At 41.5% G+C, this 16,482-nt stretch overlaps 1 protein-coding gene across 3 annotated transcripts in view; it reads left to right on the top strand.

Annotated features, from left to right (window-relative positions):
• Positions 1-16,482, top strand: part of LOC113011196 (uncharacterized) — a 129,808-nt gene that overhangs the window by 56,649 nt on the left and 56,677 nt on the right. For all 3 annotated transcript variants that reach the window (XM_080293289.1, XM_080293288.1, XM_026150630.2), the window contains exon 6: positions 4,833-6,185. In XM_080293289.1, the coding sequence (XP_080149415.1) occupies positions 4,833-6,185 (1,353 nt within the window). The remainder of the gene's footprint in view (positions 1-4,832; positions 6,186-16,482) is intronic.

The raw sequence follows: 16,482 nt of genomic DNA, 5'->3' as shown, positions 1-16,482 counted from the left end.
TGGTCTGCCCATTAGTCACGCTGGTCGTTTAGAGCAGCGGTCTCCAACCTTTTTTGCGCCACGGACCAGTTTATGCCCGACAATATTTTCACGGACCGGCCTTTAAGGTGTCACGGATAAATACAACAAAATAAAACTAGCACCGGCACCAAAAAAAAGAAGATTTATTCATAACACACGTGAAAAGACTCAGGAAAACCGAGTTAACGCTAAAAACGATAACAAAATAACGCTGAAAACCAGACATTTCACCCCTGAGCCTCAACTCTCACGGCCCGGTACCAAACGAGTCACGGACCGGTACCGGTCCGAGGCCCGGGGGTTGGGGACCGCTGGTTTAGAGTACTCATCAGGTGGAATCAGATAATCTTCCACGGCACACCTGATCATTTTTCATGGCACACCTATGTGCCGCAGCACAGTGGTTGGGAAGCACTGCTCTAAGCGACCCAGATGAAGGCCCTAGCATGAGCAGTGGTCACAAGAAAGCAAAAAAGGTATATTGGGGACAGACCGAGCTATACTTGGTCTGCGGGGGAAAATTCTCAAAATGCTTTTTGTGACATTTTTTTTGGTGGTGTGCCGTGTGATGTTTCTAAAGTGAAATATGCGCCGTGGCTCCAAAAGGCTGGGAAACACGGTTTTACATAACCAAGGTGAAAAAATGTAACCTTCCTGCTTGACAATCCTGCTTGTCCCCTCACTCAGAACTCATCTGCTGTCCCTCAATTTCTCTTAACAGTTGTTAACAGTAAAGGACAAGCAAATGTGATAAAAGTGCAGACTTTCAGGTTTAATTTAAGAGTTTCACAAAATATATTGCATTAAGTGTTGGGATGAGACTCTATGACAGAGACTCTATGGAACTGCAAATATGTGGTACAATGAGATACTGATGCAAGTGAGGAAAGGCCATCGTCAGACTGACAAATCCAAATAAACCTGTCAGAGAGATAAAAGAAGCTAGCAAACACTTTCAGAGTGGCTAAATCAACAGTCTGCTGCAAAAGAAAAGATTTTCTCAAGGCAAAGAAATAAGATATTCATCTAGACTTTCATCCAGGCGTTAAAAACAGAAAGAAAATGTAGTGTAGAATTCCTAATGTAATTCATCTGTAATTCCTGAACAATTAGTGCAATCCTTTTGTAAAACCCTTGAATAAAAGTCTACACTTTAGTCACATTTTGATTGAATTATTTAAAACCCACTGTGGTGGTGTCCAGAGGCAAAGACGCACTCTAACTAATTGTAAGTACGAAGTGAGAAAGCAGTAATGTCATTCCATTGACGCCAAATCATAATTTCCTGTCGACACAGTTGCCAGAAACATCTTAAAAGTTTGTTTTTTGATTGTCCCACATTATCTTTAAGCTTCAGTGAGCATGAATAACTCATCCCTGTCGGCAGGCAGAAAACAGAAACCCAAATTTGGGGTGATGGCGAGTCATGCCCCTCCACTTCCTCCTGTCTCACATCACTGGGTATCTAATGAAGCAATAATAAAAGAGCAAAAAAACAAAAACATGTTACTTAAAGTCACAGGGGGATTAAATTGGATCTGTCTAGGCATTGGCACAATTTAGGAATTTACATTCATGGAAGTGTCATTGCTGAGGTGCTTTATAAGTATGGAAAATAGTCATTTATAACACAAATTCTGTGTGTCTTTTTAAGTTGTGTCTACAACTCAGTGTGGGGATATTTCTGCAGGATACTGATGACACATTTTCCAAACATGCTTCTATTCTTCTGCGTTTACTATCCTGTGTTTAAGGCTTGCAGTCCACTGCGCTCCTGCTCTGTCTGCGTTAAACCTTAAATAGAATTTGGCAAATTACAGCTCATACTGTGTTTTTGCATGGGTCATGTGTTCAAAGCAGCCCATGCTCCAACCTTAATGTATTTCATGGCGGTTTGCCAGAGTCCAGATTAAGAAGTACTCCCATTAAATATGTTATCCTATTAAATATAGATGATAATATCCCTGGTCTTGTCTTCCTTTAGTGTTGTTTATAGCAGGGCAAGCATCAGGTTGTTGGGAGAAAATAGCCAAGTCAATCAATTAAACCATGCTGGGAAAGGTGCCAGATTTAGAGAGGATTGCACCTTTTTCTGGATTTCCATTAATAAGTAGTGATGTAAGACTGCAGTTAGGATGATGAAAACTAGAAAAAATAATAATATTTTAGACTGGAAGAAGAGCCGATGAGCAGTCATAGACTATTTTACAGTTTGCCTGTTTCTGTCTGTTCATCTTACTGTTTCTTGTTCTCTCTGAGCTGATGACGTGCTTGTCAGAAATAATTGAGAAATATGGATTCAGAGGAAAAAGCCAGAGCCAACTGCGATGCCTTCATTCCTCAAATAAGAGAAGATAGTGGGAACAGACAAATAAGAAGATCATTTCAGTGCAGGCTGAACATTTTTTGCTTTGTCTGCCATTTGATCGTTTTGTGATTCCGCAGTGCGTTCCTAACGCTTAATGTGATTTGAGTGCGTTTGAATGTGCACTTAGTAGACACGCATGTTTTTAATTTTGTTCTTGCATGCTAGATCCTGTGCTAACTGTGCTTGGTATATTTGTCTGTTTAAGTTGCTTCAAGGTTGCATTGCTCTCACAGTGTGCTTATTTTTCTGTGGCGTGTGTGCGTCCTCCCTCTAAGAGCAACTTTGTATCCTGGATGGTGGTGATGATGATGTTTAAATATTCAGAATTATGCATATTTGTGCAAAAGGACACTTGCATCACACATTTACTGGTTGACTGGCACTTCCTTTCAGACTTCACTGGCAATTTGGAAAACAGAAATCTACACCAAACTATATGACCAACTTTCAGTTTTGACTTCCTCTCATTTTACATTATAGTTATTATCATAAAGAGTAACAACTAAAAACAACATTACCCTTCATGCACACAAATGTGCATGTCAATCACAGTCTAACTTGGTCCTAAAAGGTTCCCTCAAACGTTGTTGTCAGTGAAATTTTAGTTTACAGTATATCCAGTCAAATCCAGGCAGCTGGGACACCAAGCAAATATATCTAATGCCTGGTGTAAAACAGCATCTATAAAACGTTTTATGCACGTGTGATCTATTATAGTCTTTACAGAACCATAGACAAAACAACAGGTGAGTAAAGCAAATACAGGTTGAATGTATTTATAAAAGCAGGCACCATCACATACAACTTACTGCAATAAATTGTTGAAAATGTTGTGCCTAAAAAGAGCCTAAGAGCAGTCAGACTATGGTTACTATCACTGGAAACCAACCCAGCAAAACAAACTTCACTTCATGATTTTATGTGCATTTCCTGGTTGGCATGTGGCATACCACTAGTACACAAGGCGGGAATTTATTGCGTATTATAGCATGTAGCCACGTGTGCTTTCCAAATGCATTGCTAATACATCTTCTATAGTACCAGCTTAGGTGTTTCTCCTGTCCAACCATATCATGTGATGTCACTAAAAATAATCTGTCTTCATCCGGTTGTTATTTTACAGTGTATGTACACCACACCGAAATATTTCAGCAGGTAATAAATTTAAACGAGTAACATTTTAAAATAAGTTATGTTCCACAAAAATGTCTGTTCTTTGTTTTTTGGGGGATGAGTCAAGGCTCCAGGTGACAGTAATAACAGACGTTTATTATTTACAGTATTTGTTAAGCAATGAGAATAAGTATAGTTCAGTAAGATAAACTCATAGAAGACACTTATCTCTACAAATAAACAAATTTAACATTAGTAGGAAATTAGTCCAGCTTTGCTCAATTAATGTGCATAATTGAACTTATTAACAGGATGCGAAGAACTAAAAGCTATCACTGAATGTCAGAGATGCCTCTAACTTGCATTGCAGAGATATCTACTGAAGTTAACTCTCATCAGGTAGTCCTCATCCAGGGACTCATGTGATACCTTTTTGGTACCCAAAGATGGCCTAAAGAGTAGGCTGCCCTCAGTGCAACTTGAAAGGACCAAGAAGTAGCGCTGCCTAAATGTGGTATTTTTCTTTTGTAGAGTCTGTAGCTATTATCAAACCTGAACTTCGAACAATTTTTAGTTAGCTATGTTGGTGTAGTTTTCACACACGTCCTTTCTCACATGTAGCACACATCAGGGAATACTCTGGATGCAAACTACTCTAATTACTTTGGTTTAGACAAAAAAACTACCTGAATCATGTTGAAGGACAGGTAGTCAGTGCAACAGTAAGGACAGTGAGGGCTTAAGCTCTTGTAATGCACCCACTAAAGAGCACTATTAACAAGACAGCTTGCTGGTTAGAGTTTGTTTTTAGCCTAAAATTGTATAGCTTCTTTAACGTATCGTCAACCACAATGGTCATTAAATCATTTTGATTGTATAGCAGCGTCTGGCAATGGTAGACATAACAGACTGGGGGTTTTGATGAAGTTAAGAAATGTCAGCCTGGAAAGCACAACTTAGGATATCAAGCACCACTGAGTGCTCTTGTGAAACCACAGAAACCCTTTCTAAGGTAAGATACATATCTTGCATAAGTTAACCCAACTGCGTAAGAGGGGGGAAAAATGTCTGCTTTAGCTTATTTCATAAAAACTCATATTTCAACATGAATTTAGAGTAATCCTATTATCTTCACTACATCAACTTACTTTCACTGTCATAGATGCAAGAGTTATTTACCAAAATAGCTGGTACACCCAGTTAAATCAGATTTAAACCTGAAATAACGAGTACAGCTATAGTAACCATAATCTGATGGCTTTTTATCAGGTGTTTCTCTGACACAGTATGTGATTGGTTCCTCCTCTTATAAAACCCTCCCCCTCGGCAGCTCCCATCCTCTCTCCCAGCGGCTCAGTGGATGACAGCAGTGCTACATCCTCCAACTCTGAACCCCTCAGCCCTGACAGAGCAGGGCCGGGGAACGAAGCCGGCAAGCAGCAGCAGCGGCGACGGAAGAAGAAGAGGAAGGGCCGTGATGAGGTCTACGACTTCTTGGATAGCCAGGAGAATAACATCAGCAGGATGCAGGATAAAGGCAGAAGGGAGGTGGAGGAGGACGAAGATGAGGAGGAGAACTGGGAGTGGGAGATCAGAGAGAGTGGAGGAGGGGGTAGGGTAAAAGGCAGAAAGACTAAGAGTCGGGCAAGACTTCCAGAGGAGTGGGGAGCTCCACAGCAGCCTGTCTCTCCCACACCAGCTACAGTTGCCCCTAAGTGGGCTGCAGGTGCTGACATTGGCTCTAGTGACCCCAAAGCTCCAAACTCCATCCCCAGCCCCACTCTACCCTCTGCCCCTGAACAGATACCCACAAGTTTTACCAACTGTTCCCATGTTGGCCAAGTATCAGATTTGTCTTCGCGCTCCTACGAGCCTATGTGTTTAGATGACTTTTCTGTGTCTGTTAAAAATGGGCAAAAGCCCATTGAAGAGAGAATGTCAGCCAAACCTGAAAACCATATTAGCACAGCTGCTAGTACAGTCACCAAGAATAGTTTAGCTGGGGATGTCAGCGGTAGCCTAGCACTAATGACAGGGGACAACCTAAGCCCTGTCTCCCAGACCTTCTCTTTCCTTGATTCAGTTCTCCAGACCCCACCGGGTTCCACTCCCGACTCCCAGACAACCACCCCCATCACCAACACAGCCTCACTTGCTCCTGCTTCCCTCACAAAGTCAACCCCAGTAGAAACCACTGTCCCTGCTTCACAAGCTGCTTATGATTTCAACCCTTTCAAGAGCACTTCAGACCTTCCCCCCACTGTGTCCACCAGTCCATCACCTTTAACTTCAGCAGAAACATATCCTTCAGCAGCCATAGCTGGATCGGCCCTCAACGTCGATGCCAAGCCTTTCATCCCCTCAGCCACACTAATGTCCTGCACAGCTACCCCCAGTAATTCGGAGGCCACTCCTGTTGTTAGAACAGCAGCAGTGGCCTCCACGGGAACCGCCGGTCCTGCATCCTCTACCACTTCAGCCACACCTCTTAATTCCTCAGCTGCTTCCTGTAAGAAAGAAGCCACCCCTGCATCGTCATCACCAGACACTCCCCCCAAATGCGTACCAGTGTCCCTTAGCTCAGCCACACCCCCTCCTCCCATCACCCAAGCAGCCCCTCCCTCTCTCCCTGCACACTCAGACCACCAGGAGTCCTCGTCGCCACAGCTCCCCCCATTGGAAGGTTGGTGAACTACAGGGAAGATTATGAATAACATGGAGCTAATTTAAAGAAAAGTGATTGTAGGCTAGGATAGCAAGAAGTAGTGATGTTTGTCTCCCTGTATGCATGGCTCTTTGCCTGCTTGGTGCTCGATCCTGTCGCCTGCGAATCCGAAATAACCGGGGCCCGACAGATATATCCAGAACAGCTTCTGTTTAATCAGCTTTTAAGATATTTACCTTTACGACAGATAAACATCTGCTCTTTGTTACTACTGCAAATATAATCTGGAAAATATCGCAGACAGAAATTCATTTGTGTCCAAATATAATAATATCCTATGCTGCCAGCATGACTATGGGACACAAATGTACTGTGCTGGTCGGGCCCTACAAACCTGCCAGGGTAAACTGTCTGATTGGATTTTCCTCTGCCTGCCTCTGTGTATCTGTTACTGTGATCATAACAATTTGATAATACTTGACCTGCTGCTGATAGCTGCTGCCGTCTATGCTTGCTCCACTGTCTACTGTTTCATGTGATTGTCAGCTGCTATGTAACCTACCACTATCTCCTTTTTGTCTGTAAAAACACACATAACCTGGGTCGCTGCATGGAAAAGCCAGTTTGTCAATGCCTTTCAGATTCAGTCAGTAACTTTGTAGACTTTAATCATCTGCATAGAGGCAAATTAGTGTATGTAGAAGAGGCAAGGTGTGGCCGTGACCATAGACGTCATATAAAAGATGGACAGGATGTAGCCACTGTGATGCCATTTGTTCATTTGCAAACTTTAGAGGTGTGTTTCTGCTGTCATGCTGCCATCTTGTCTTTTTGATGCCAAACTGTGAAATTAAGCAGGACTGCACAGTCATAGGAATGCAATGTGTCAGTCAAAATCAGGCTGGAACTAAAGCATAACCTTGTTTTTTGAACTAATAGTGACTCATCAGAAAAATGTCAGCTGAGGTCACAGAGCGAGGGAGCCCTTAGACTTCTGTACTTCCTTTTAGACACCAGGAGTTACCACTTCCTGAGTATCAGAAAGCACTTGATTTTTCAGATGCAAAGGCTATGCCCATCTTTTATACACAGTCTATGGTTGTGAACAAGAAAACTGGAAAATGTGTTACAAATTCATCTTTCATTTATTTATTAGGTCGATAAGGCACAAAACCCAGTTTTTTATTTTTTCACCTCTAAAGTTTTATTTTCGCAGTGATTTTCAGTAGTGAATTCTATTGCAGGTGTTTATTATAAACTATATATGACGTGTTATATGTTAAAGATGCATTACTCCATTCAGCTATTTTCTAAATTCTCTACAATGTAGTATTTGACCCAAAATGAACCAAAAAATCCTCAAATCTCTACTACTTTGAGCCACAGGATGTGACCTTCATCATAAAGTTACCCATGTGTCACCTGTGAGTGACCATATTTTCACATTAAAGTCAAGTATCGGTCTCTGAACCATTTTCATGTCCCTCATTGTTAGATTAAATCTTGTAACAAGGGACTTCAATTTATTATTTATATTTCATTGGCCAAGAATTAGGGGATCTAAAAAAAGATCAAACGGTGGCCCTCACCGCAGCAATGTGCTCCGATGTGATCAACTCAAGAAAATACCAGCAAAGAGGAAAATACTGTAAAACACATAACAGAAGTTGGATAAAACACAAGTGAAACAGAAAAAAACGGCACAAAAATACCAACTTAAAAACACAACAGAAGTGTTTTTGGGGAGACAACAATGTGGACGCAACAGTTACAAAATTCACAAGCTAACAGTAAACTGCTAATAGCAAACACATATGTGCAGTTTTTATGTGAATCATATGATAAAAACACACAGACTCCTCTGTTTCTCTCATGCATGTCTCAGTGCAGTCCTTCACATGTTTTGGTTTCTGTCACATTCATATCGTAACACTTCTCTGCTCTTGTTTTGTGAGATTTTTTTCTAGTTCCACTCTGTTTTATTCAGCTTCTGTTGTGTTTTGTGTGTTTTTGTAGTATTTTTCTATTTACTGGTATTTTCTTAAGTTGCAGTCTGTTTGACCTCTCAGGACCACCAATCTTAAACATAGTTAATTTGTAGGTACGGAGGAATTTATATTTTTGCTCAGGTCATACTTCAGATTACAATCTTTGTTTTTGCATTATTATCCTGATTAGAAGTAACCTTCATGTAACAGGATTTTCCCCTGTTGTTATTACAACAGACAGGCATATCCATCCAAATCTAACCAATCACCAGCCACATAGTAACCTGCAGTTTACTGTCCAGTGCCTGGTAAGGCCTGCCTCCTGTAACCTGAGAAAAACCCTGATGGCACCTCATTCTAGTACTCCTTCCTCTTACTTGAAATGCCTGCATTCTAGCCTGATCACTCTGTCGCTACAGACTACATCTCGTACCCTCCTTATGAAGATTTACTTTCTACTGTAATTCCCTGTGCTTCGCTTTAGTCCCGACCTTAAACCACCCTGACACTCCTGGTGAAATATGTGTTTAATGCTCTTTAGATAAAAGGTTTTGTCAAGTAGCTAGAATTGCGTCTGTCTCTTCCACACAGATCTTGGCCTGAGCGAAAGTTTTCAGGTACATGACTCAATACTCGAGTCTTATTTTAGCGAGAGAGGTCTTAAAGCAGAGGGATTGTTAGAGCTGACGTTGGAGAATTGTGTATAAGACAATGGAGTTAATTCTAAAGCGAGTAAACTTGATTTTTTTCTCTCTCCCTTTCCATTTTTTCTTTTTCATAATGCCACCAACAATGTAACCTCCACAGGTAAGAACAAGTTTCCCTTTTCCCTTTTTCTTCCTTCTGACCCAGGAAGTTTGCACATCCTTATGTTAGATCATTTTGGGGATGTTTAGTATGCTTGTCCCTGTGTTTGTTTGTGGATGTGGATGACAGTGAAGTATTTAAATACACAGAACACAGAAAATGTATTTTATTTCTAAAAGTGAACTGAGGGATGTTCCTGTGGTTTAAGATTCTTAAAGCTAATTTGAGATTTCATCCACCTAGCCCAGCATACATCACCACATTACCTTCTTTAGGTGAAAACTGTACACTGTATGTATCTCAAGTCTAAGGTTCATTCCCTCCTTTGTAAGATGGGGTCTGACGAACTCACTAATGTACATGGAAAGAATGCCTGGATCTGTCCATTTATAGTCCAGTTTTGACCTGGAGACTAATGTTTAAACCAGAAATCTCATAGAAAATACATCTATAATTCATTTTCATAAAGATATAAGTAAACAACCAGTGACTTTGAATGACTAAATAAATGTAAGTGATGATACTTGGCACTCTCTAAATGGGTTGATTTTTATGGTGCCCAAGTCAGCCCCACATCCTGTACGACTCTTCAGCATTACAAATACAGTGATGATGTTTGCAGGGCTGCGATGATTTTTCACAGATTTTTCCTTAAGTTTTTATTCCACAGTTCAAATTTGAACTGCACATTTCCCATTGTGTTTGCAGAAAACTTTATGGTTTGTTATTGCGACGATTTAGTGTTACCAAAAATCTCAATGACATTTCCTAACAAAAGCTGGAAACGACTGAAATCACAAATTTATTCAGCTGTTTGTTGCAGGATGTGTTTAATGTGGTTCACTACACATTACAGTACTTGGAAGACAGTTGTGTTGCATTTGACATGTATTTCGCGTGGTTTACTGTGAGACTGACATCACTATGTAAGGCATAATGATGTATTGATGTTTTTTTTGAATGACCACAGTTATAGTGAATCTTTCTCATCCAACTTGTATCCTGTAGCTTGTATTTCTGTGTTTGCTGAGAGGCAAAAACGCTAATGCTGGAAATAGAACAGCTCTAATAAATAATTTAAAGTTACTGTGAGAGTCATGTCCACGGTGAGTGTATGTACATTTTTCACCACAACTGTACATTATTTCCTTTGGGAATTAGTAGAGATCAAAAATGGAGTTATTAAAGAGTCTGTTTGAGTTTACCTGAAACACAACTTCTATGTGACTGCTTAAAATGGGCAGGGTTGTATCCACAACAACATAGAATCAGTGATTGCAGGTTAAATGATTAAAAATATATTTTTAACAGTAGTATTTCAGTAATATTAGAGACAACCAGCCACCCTTCCTCCAAAGGGTGTCTGGTTGTATGGTTGCTGCTGTGCTCCGATGTGATCAAATATTAAATATTAGATATTAAAAATTGCTGCTGTTAATGACCTTGTGTGTTAGTCTCTTCACTCTGTGTAATTTGGCCCAGACTGCGCAGGTTGTATGTTTTTATTACCCAGCCAGTCTGGGAGTTTCTCTCTCCTGACTTTATCTTGACTCCATCTATTTTTAACTCTGCATCTTTCTCTGATATACAATATTGATGACAGTGACTGTTTCACCCTTATGTAAGGCGAACACACCCTCATTTTTTCAATGTGCATGTAGTCCGAAAGAAAGAAGAAATTGTTGTCGTTCCTGCTGTGTCAATGTGTGTGTGTGAGACAAAGAGTCTCTGGTATGCAAAGCAAAGTGGCAACCATCTTTTACCTGATGCTGTGTCCTGGATTCGTCCTTGAGAGAGAGCCAGGGAGATTAAATCAAAGCAAATTCTAGAAATTGAGATAACCACCGGGAAACCCAGTGTGTTGTGGTTGGCTGTGTAACACTGCATACAGTCATGTTGCAGTCTGTGTCGGCTGTTAAGAAGGTTGCTGTTGTAGAATCTCAGCCCTGCTCACTGGCTCCATCAGGTGCCTGCTACAGAAATTACACCTATGAACCACTGCTCTCTGAAATCATCACCAAGAAACATGTGCAGGTGTCATAATATTGTCATGTCTCGGCATAACTGTAAATATTCTTTTTTAGTTTTTACAAAGCATTGTTTCGTCACATTCATTTGGCAAAAATCCAATTTTGGTTCTATTTTTGAAGCATTTTATGGTCTAAAATGTAGGACAGAGGACAGAGAGGACAGAGTCCATCTGACTGAGTCACCTTAGTGTTGTTATCAACTTTTTTCATTAGAAAAAACTGGGCTGCATTTCATTTTTTATTCACAAATGTGCTCCACATTTATTTTCAGTGTTTTCAGTGTCTGATTTTTCTTTTAACTGGCAATTAAGATTGAGTTTGTTTTGCATGTGCGACTGCTATCCACTGACAAAGCTGTCACCGCTGCTTGTCTGAGCACTAATTAGGAAAATTTGAAGAAGTGTTTAAAGCCATTGCTAACTGTTTCCATGTGATCGGTGCAGACTTGTTTTCGTAACAATAAGCGGCAGCATCACTGGTGGCAGGAGGCTAACACTGGTACAGCAACAGCTTTGCTAAATTAGACAAACACTGCATTAGTCAGATATATATGTTTCCTGAAGTTGCTGGTAATGGTTCCGTTTACACATAACTAACATTTTACACACAGCAGCTTTCATTTAGCTGCATTTGTTTTACATGTGGACTGGCAGACCGGGGTGGTGGTCCCCATCTTTAAGAAGGGGGACCGGAGGGTGTGTTCCAACTACAGGGGGATCACACTCCTCAGCCTCCCTGGGAAAGTCTATGCCAGGGTGCTGAAAAGGAGAGTTCGTCTGCTAGTCGAACCTCGGATACAGGAGGAACAATGCGGTTTTCGTCCTGGTCGCGGAACACTGGACCAGCTCTTTATCCTCTCCAGGATACTTGAGGGTGCATGGGAGTTTGCCCAACCAGTCTACATGTGTTTTGTGGACTTGGAGAAGGCATTCGACCGTGTCCCTCGGGGTGTCCTGTGGGAGGTGTTGCGGGAGTATGGGGTGTCTGGCCCATTGCTACGGGCCATTCGATCCCTATACAACCGTTGCAAGAGCTTGGTTCGCATTGCCGGCAATAAGTCGGACTCGTTCCCGGTGGGTGATGGGCTCCGCCAGGGCTGCCCTTTGTCTCCGGTTCTGTTCATAATTTTTATGGACAGGATTTCTAGGCGCAGCCAGGTGGCAGAGGGCTTTCGCTTTGGTGGCCTCAGAATCTCATCTCTGATTTTTGCAGATGATGTGGTTCTGTTTGATAGGTTTGTAGCATAAACCTATTCGCTGGAACGTTAAGACAATATAATTACACTGCAAGCAAGACACAAGTAGGCAAACTTCTTCATGGTACTCGTGCACGGGAGAGAACCGGACAGGCACCGTTCCTTCGCTTGACCCCAGTAGCTCTCGTCCGTTCTCCCATACACTGTCCTTTTATTGAGGTTACATGAATATGCATAGGTTCATTAACATACGACGTCTACATACAAACAAAGAGTACCTTGCCTGTGTGTGTGTGTGTGTGTGTGTGTGTGTGTGTGTGTGTGTGTGTGTGTGTGTGTGTGGGGACTGCTGATCAAAGGGTCAAACATCCTTGGTCAGGAAGAGGGTAGCCTCCCCCTCACCCTAGATGGTTCATCCTAGATAACACGGTGAGGAAGTCCTGCAGTTCATCTAAACAAAGAGCACTTAGACTAGAACAGACGCAACTACGTTAATCCTACCATAAAATAATAAGACACGGTATGACCTCTCATGCTCCCAAAGTGCTGTCTAATACACACAAAGTTTGCAGACTATCAAGGATCAAAACCTCTACCAATCTACAACTAATTACAAAACTCTAAGCATATATAAGTAAATATTTCTAAGCATAAATGACAATCAACAATACAAATCTAACACTGTTGGCTTCATCGGATGAGGGCCTCCAGCTCGCACTGGAACGGTTCGCAGCCGAGTGTGAAGCAGCGGGAATGAGGATCAGCACCTCCAAATCTGAGGCCATGGTTCTCAGCCGGAAAAGGGTGGAGTGCCCACTCCGGGTCGGGGATGAGTTCCTGCCCCAAGTGGAGGAGTTCAAGTATCTCGGGGTCTTGTTCGCGAGTGATGGGAGAAGGGAGCCGGAGATCGACAGGCGGATTGGGCCCTGGATAAAGCAGATGAAGATGGATGGATGGATGGATGTTTTACATAAGTAGACAGCCCACATCAACTAATGGCTCAGCATCTTACTGAGTATGTGCTAGGGCGTTCTATCTCAGCTCCAGCCCAACAGACTGACGACCTGTCTAGGTTGTACCCCAACTACTGCCCTGTTGCTGAGATAAATGACAGCCCTCCCGCAACCCTGAATTAGATAAGTTGAAGAAAATGAATGATTGAATTAATAAATAGGTCACATTAGCTACCTACCTTCCTCCTTTCATGCTGTTTCTGACTTAATCACTGTCACAAATGTCTCAGAACAGCGCCTGCCACTAAATATTAATGAATACAGTATCAGTCTTCTTTTAACTCTAATGGTCTTGAGTAAAATGTACTTTTGAACATTTTGACATTGTTAGCCATAACCAGAGAGCGCTCAATATCAAGGTAAACGTGATCACTCAGCACCAGAAGCTTCATTATAAGGACATGGTGAATTTGAAAATTTCAGCTATGTTAGAATTAAGTAAGATTGCGTAACCAGTATTATCTTTTCTATTGGTAATGAATAATTATGTGCTAATTATTTCTCATCCTAAGTAATCCTGGTCCTTCATACTCTATGACCAGAAACTGTGAAGAAATTCTGAGTTAGGAGTGATGTGATCTATGTTCGCTTTCACCATTGTCGAGTGTAGAAACTCTAGCACCATATCACAGTAACAGTCACCTCAACGCGCTTCATATTATTAGATAAAAATATGTCTGTGAAGGTTCTCAGTCATCCAGGTCATCATAGTCTAAGGAGCTAGGAAAGAAAAGCTTCTGGACTTCTTTGAGTTGCTTGAAGACGTTTCACCTCTAATCCGAGAAGCTTCTTCAGTTCTAAGGGTCCGTTAGAACTGAAGAAGCTTCTCAGATGAGAGGTGAAACGTCTTCAAGCAACTCAACTTCAAGCAACTCAAAGAAGTCCAGACGCTTTTCTTTCCAAGCTCCTTAGATTATTAGATAAAGTTCCTACAGTAACACAGAAAAAAAACAACAACTATGAGATCTCTGTGCAAGCGCCTGGCGGCAGTTGAAAGGAAAAACTCCCATTTAAAAGGAAGAAACCTCTGGCAGAATCAGGCTCACTGATGGACAAAGGACACACTGTGGAAGAAACGTAACATGCACCCAACCTTGAGATGATTGATACTACTCTCATATGTAACAAATATGTAGCTTCAACCTGTTAGTTTATCTTAATGTAGAGACTGGAAACGTGTATTTCACCTAACTATCCATGCTTAGATATCTGACTGCTCACTCATCATGACAGCTCATTTGGTTCAGTCACGTGATGACTATGTAAGGTTGCTTATCTCTCAGTAGTGTTTAGACTCTCTGAAAGGCAGAATTTTACTCACAAGTGAGCTCAACATAAGACATAGATCCTCTAAAGAACAGCTTTGGACTGAAGATTGACATCTTTACATGTCTTCTCCTCTGCCCTTTGCATGCCAGTGTTTGCACTATTCCTCCTTCTCCTGTATTTTTATAATTTTTTCACTCCTTCCCATCTGCTGCCTGCAGATCATCTGAAAGTCGCTCCATCTTCCTGCGTTCCTGCCAATTCTGACTCACTGGCATGTAACAAAAATTGCAATGTAGAGGCTAGAAGTATCTGCCAGTCTTCTATTTGCTTATTTGGGTCTCAAAATGTATCTTTTTCTTTCTTATTTTAGGACAAAATATATTGTCTTTGATGTTTTATCAGCTCTAATTTTCCTAATTAAAAATCTCTGTGGTGCTTTTAAATTAATTCCAGTCATAGGAACAACAAGTGGGCTAAGGGGGAGGTTTTGGAAATAATTTTTGTTTCTTGCCCTCCTTTTCTCCCGACTTATCACCTCCATACTTCACCCCAGTTTTCTTCTTAGTAGCCTCAATCCCCTCTCTGGTTAAGTCTCTTCCTCATGTATTAGCTTTATTTAATCTTTCTATTCCTACCGTTCTCCCGCTTTCTCTTCTACCCTTTATCATGTCTCATCTTTATCTTCTGTCTTCCCCATTCCCCCGTCTACCCACCCTCCTTCTCTCTATTTGTCCTTTCTTTTAATGCCCTCCATCCCTCATTTTCTTCCCCTGCCTCCTCCCTCCCTCTTTGCCCTTACTGTCTCCTCCATCCACATCACATCTTTCCCTCTCCCTCCCAGACTCCCCGCGTTGCTGCAGAACCATAATAATCACCGCATCGACAATTTGGGTGTGGGTGGGGGCTGTGGGGGTGTCGGCATTGATGGTAGTTTGGGAGGGAGGAGGGTTGAGGAGGGCGTTGTCAGGGAGACATGGGAGGCGGTTGCCGTGGAAACACAGAGACTCTGCAAGTGAGGGATGGAGAAGGGGTGGACTGGGTGTGACACTCAGTGAGGTCGAAGAGTTAAAAATAGAAACGCTCTGACAAGATCCCCCTCCCCACCACCACCACCACCACCACCTCTCCACACTGCTCACAGTTTCTCTTTCACTCTCTCTCCCTTTTCTGATCTGTGCCACGGGCAACCAGCTGTGGCATGTTCTGCCTTCATCTCCAGTTTATCCTTGACCTTCAAAAAGAGAGGTTTGTGACCTCCACCTCCGATAAACTGCGCCACAAGACTAGATAAGATTTCATTTGCTGCTTTGTCTACGTATGTGATTTTGTTTTGCTGCCTCAAGCTTCTATTTGTGTCCCCAGTGGCTCTGTGGTTGAGTTGCCAAAGTTTTAGTCAAGTACAGATTTTTACATTTACACTCAGGAGGCTGTATTTAACAACTTCAAATTTCTAATCATCAAACTTTCCAGAGATAATTTCTCCAGGCTGAATTTGCATTTACAGCAGGCCTTTCATAGGCAAAGTACAGCCATGTACCATTAGCATACTAATGAAAAGAAAGCTTGGAAAGGACAGGAAGGAGCTGGAGTAAAGGAATGAAATATTGGAGCTCATTGCTATCGTTTCTCTTTTTGCCTATGAAGATAATATTGAAAATATTACTTAACTTTAATTTCGTTTGCAAAGAAAAAATGTCTTTAACAATGTGCATAGGGTTAGGGTATTCTGAACAGTATTCTGCCTTAAAAATCACAACAGTAATTAAAGTATGCTAACACAGGCAAAAATAGGCCTAATAATGCCAAATAATTGCAGCTATTAAGTCTATAAAATTAAGATTCTTTAATTAATGGCTGAACTAAGAGTTAAGCAGTCCATGCAAACAAAGTAACAAAGGCAGACACGAGGCAGAGTACTAGAAATATTCCCAAAACTCCAAAAAAGCAAAACTCATGGGAATTATGCAAAAGCAGTGGAGTTGCAATGCAGTTGTGGAGAGACAATCTGGCAAG

The sequence above is a fragment of the Astatotilapia calliptera genome, chromosome 18, assembly GCF_964374335.1.
Source record: "Astatotilapia calliptera chromosome 18, fAstCal68.1, whole genome shotgun sequence".
Taxonomy (NCBI): domain Eukaryota; kingdom Metazoa; phylum Chordata; class Actinopteri; order Cichliformes; family Cichlidae; genus Astatotilapia; species Astatotilapia calliptera.
This window is presented reverse-complemented; position numbering and strand designations above follow the sequence as displayed.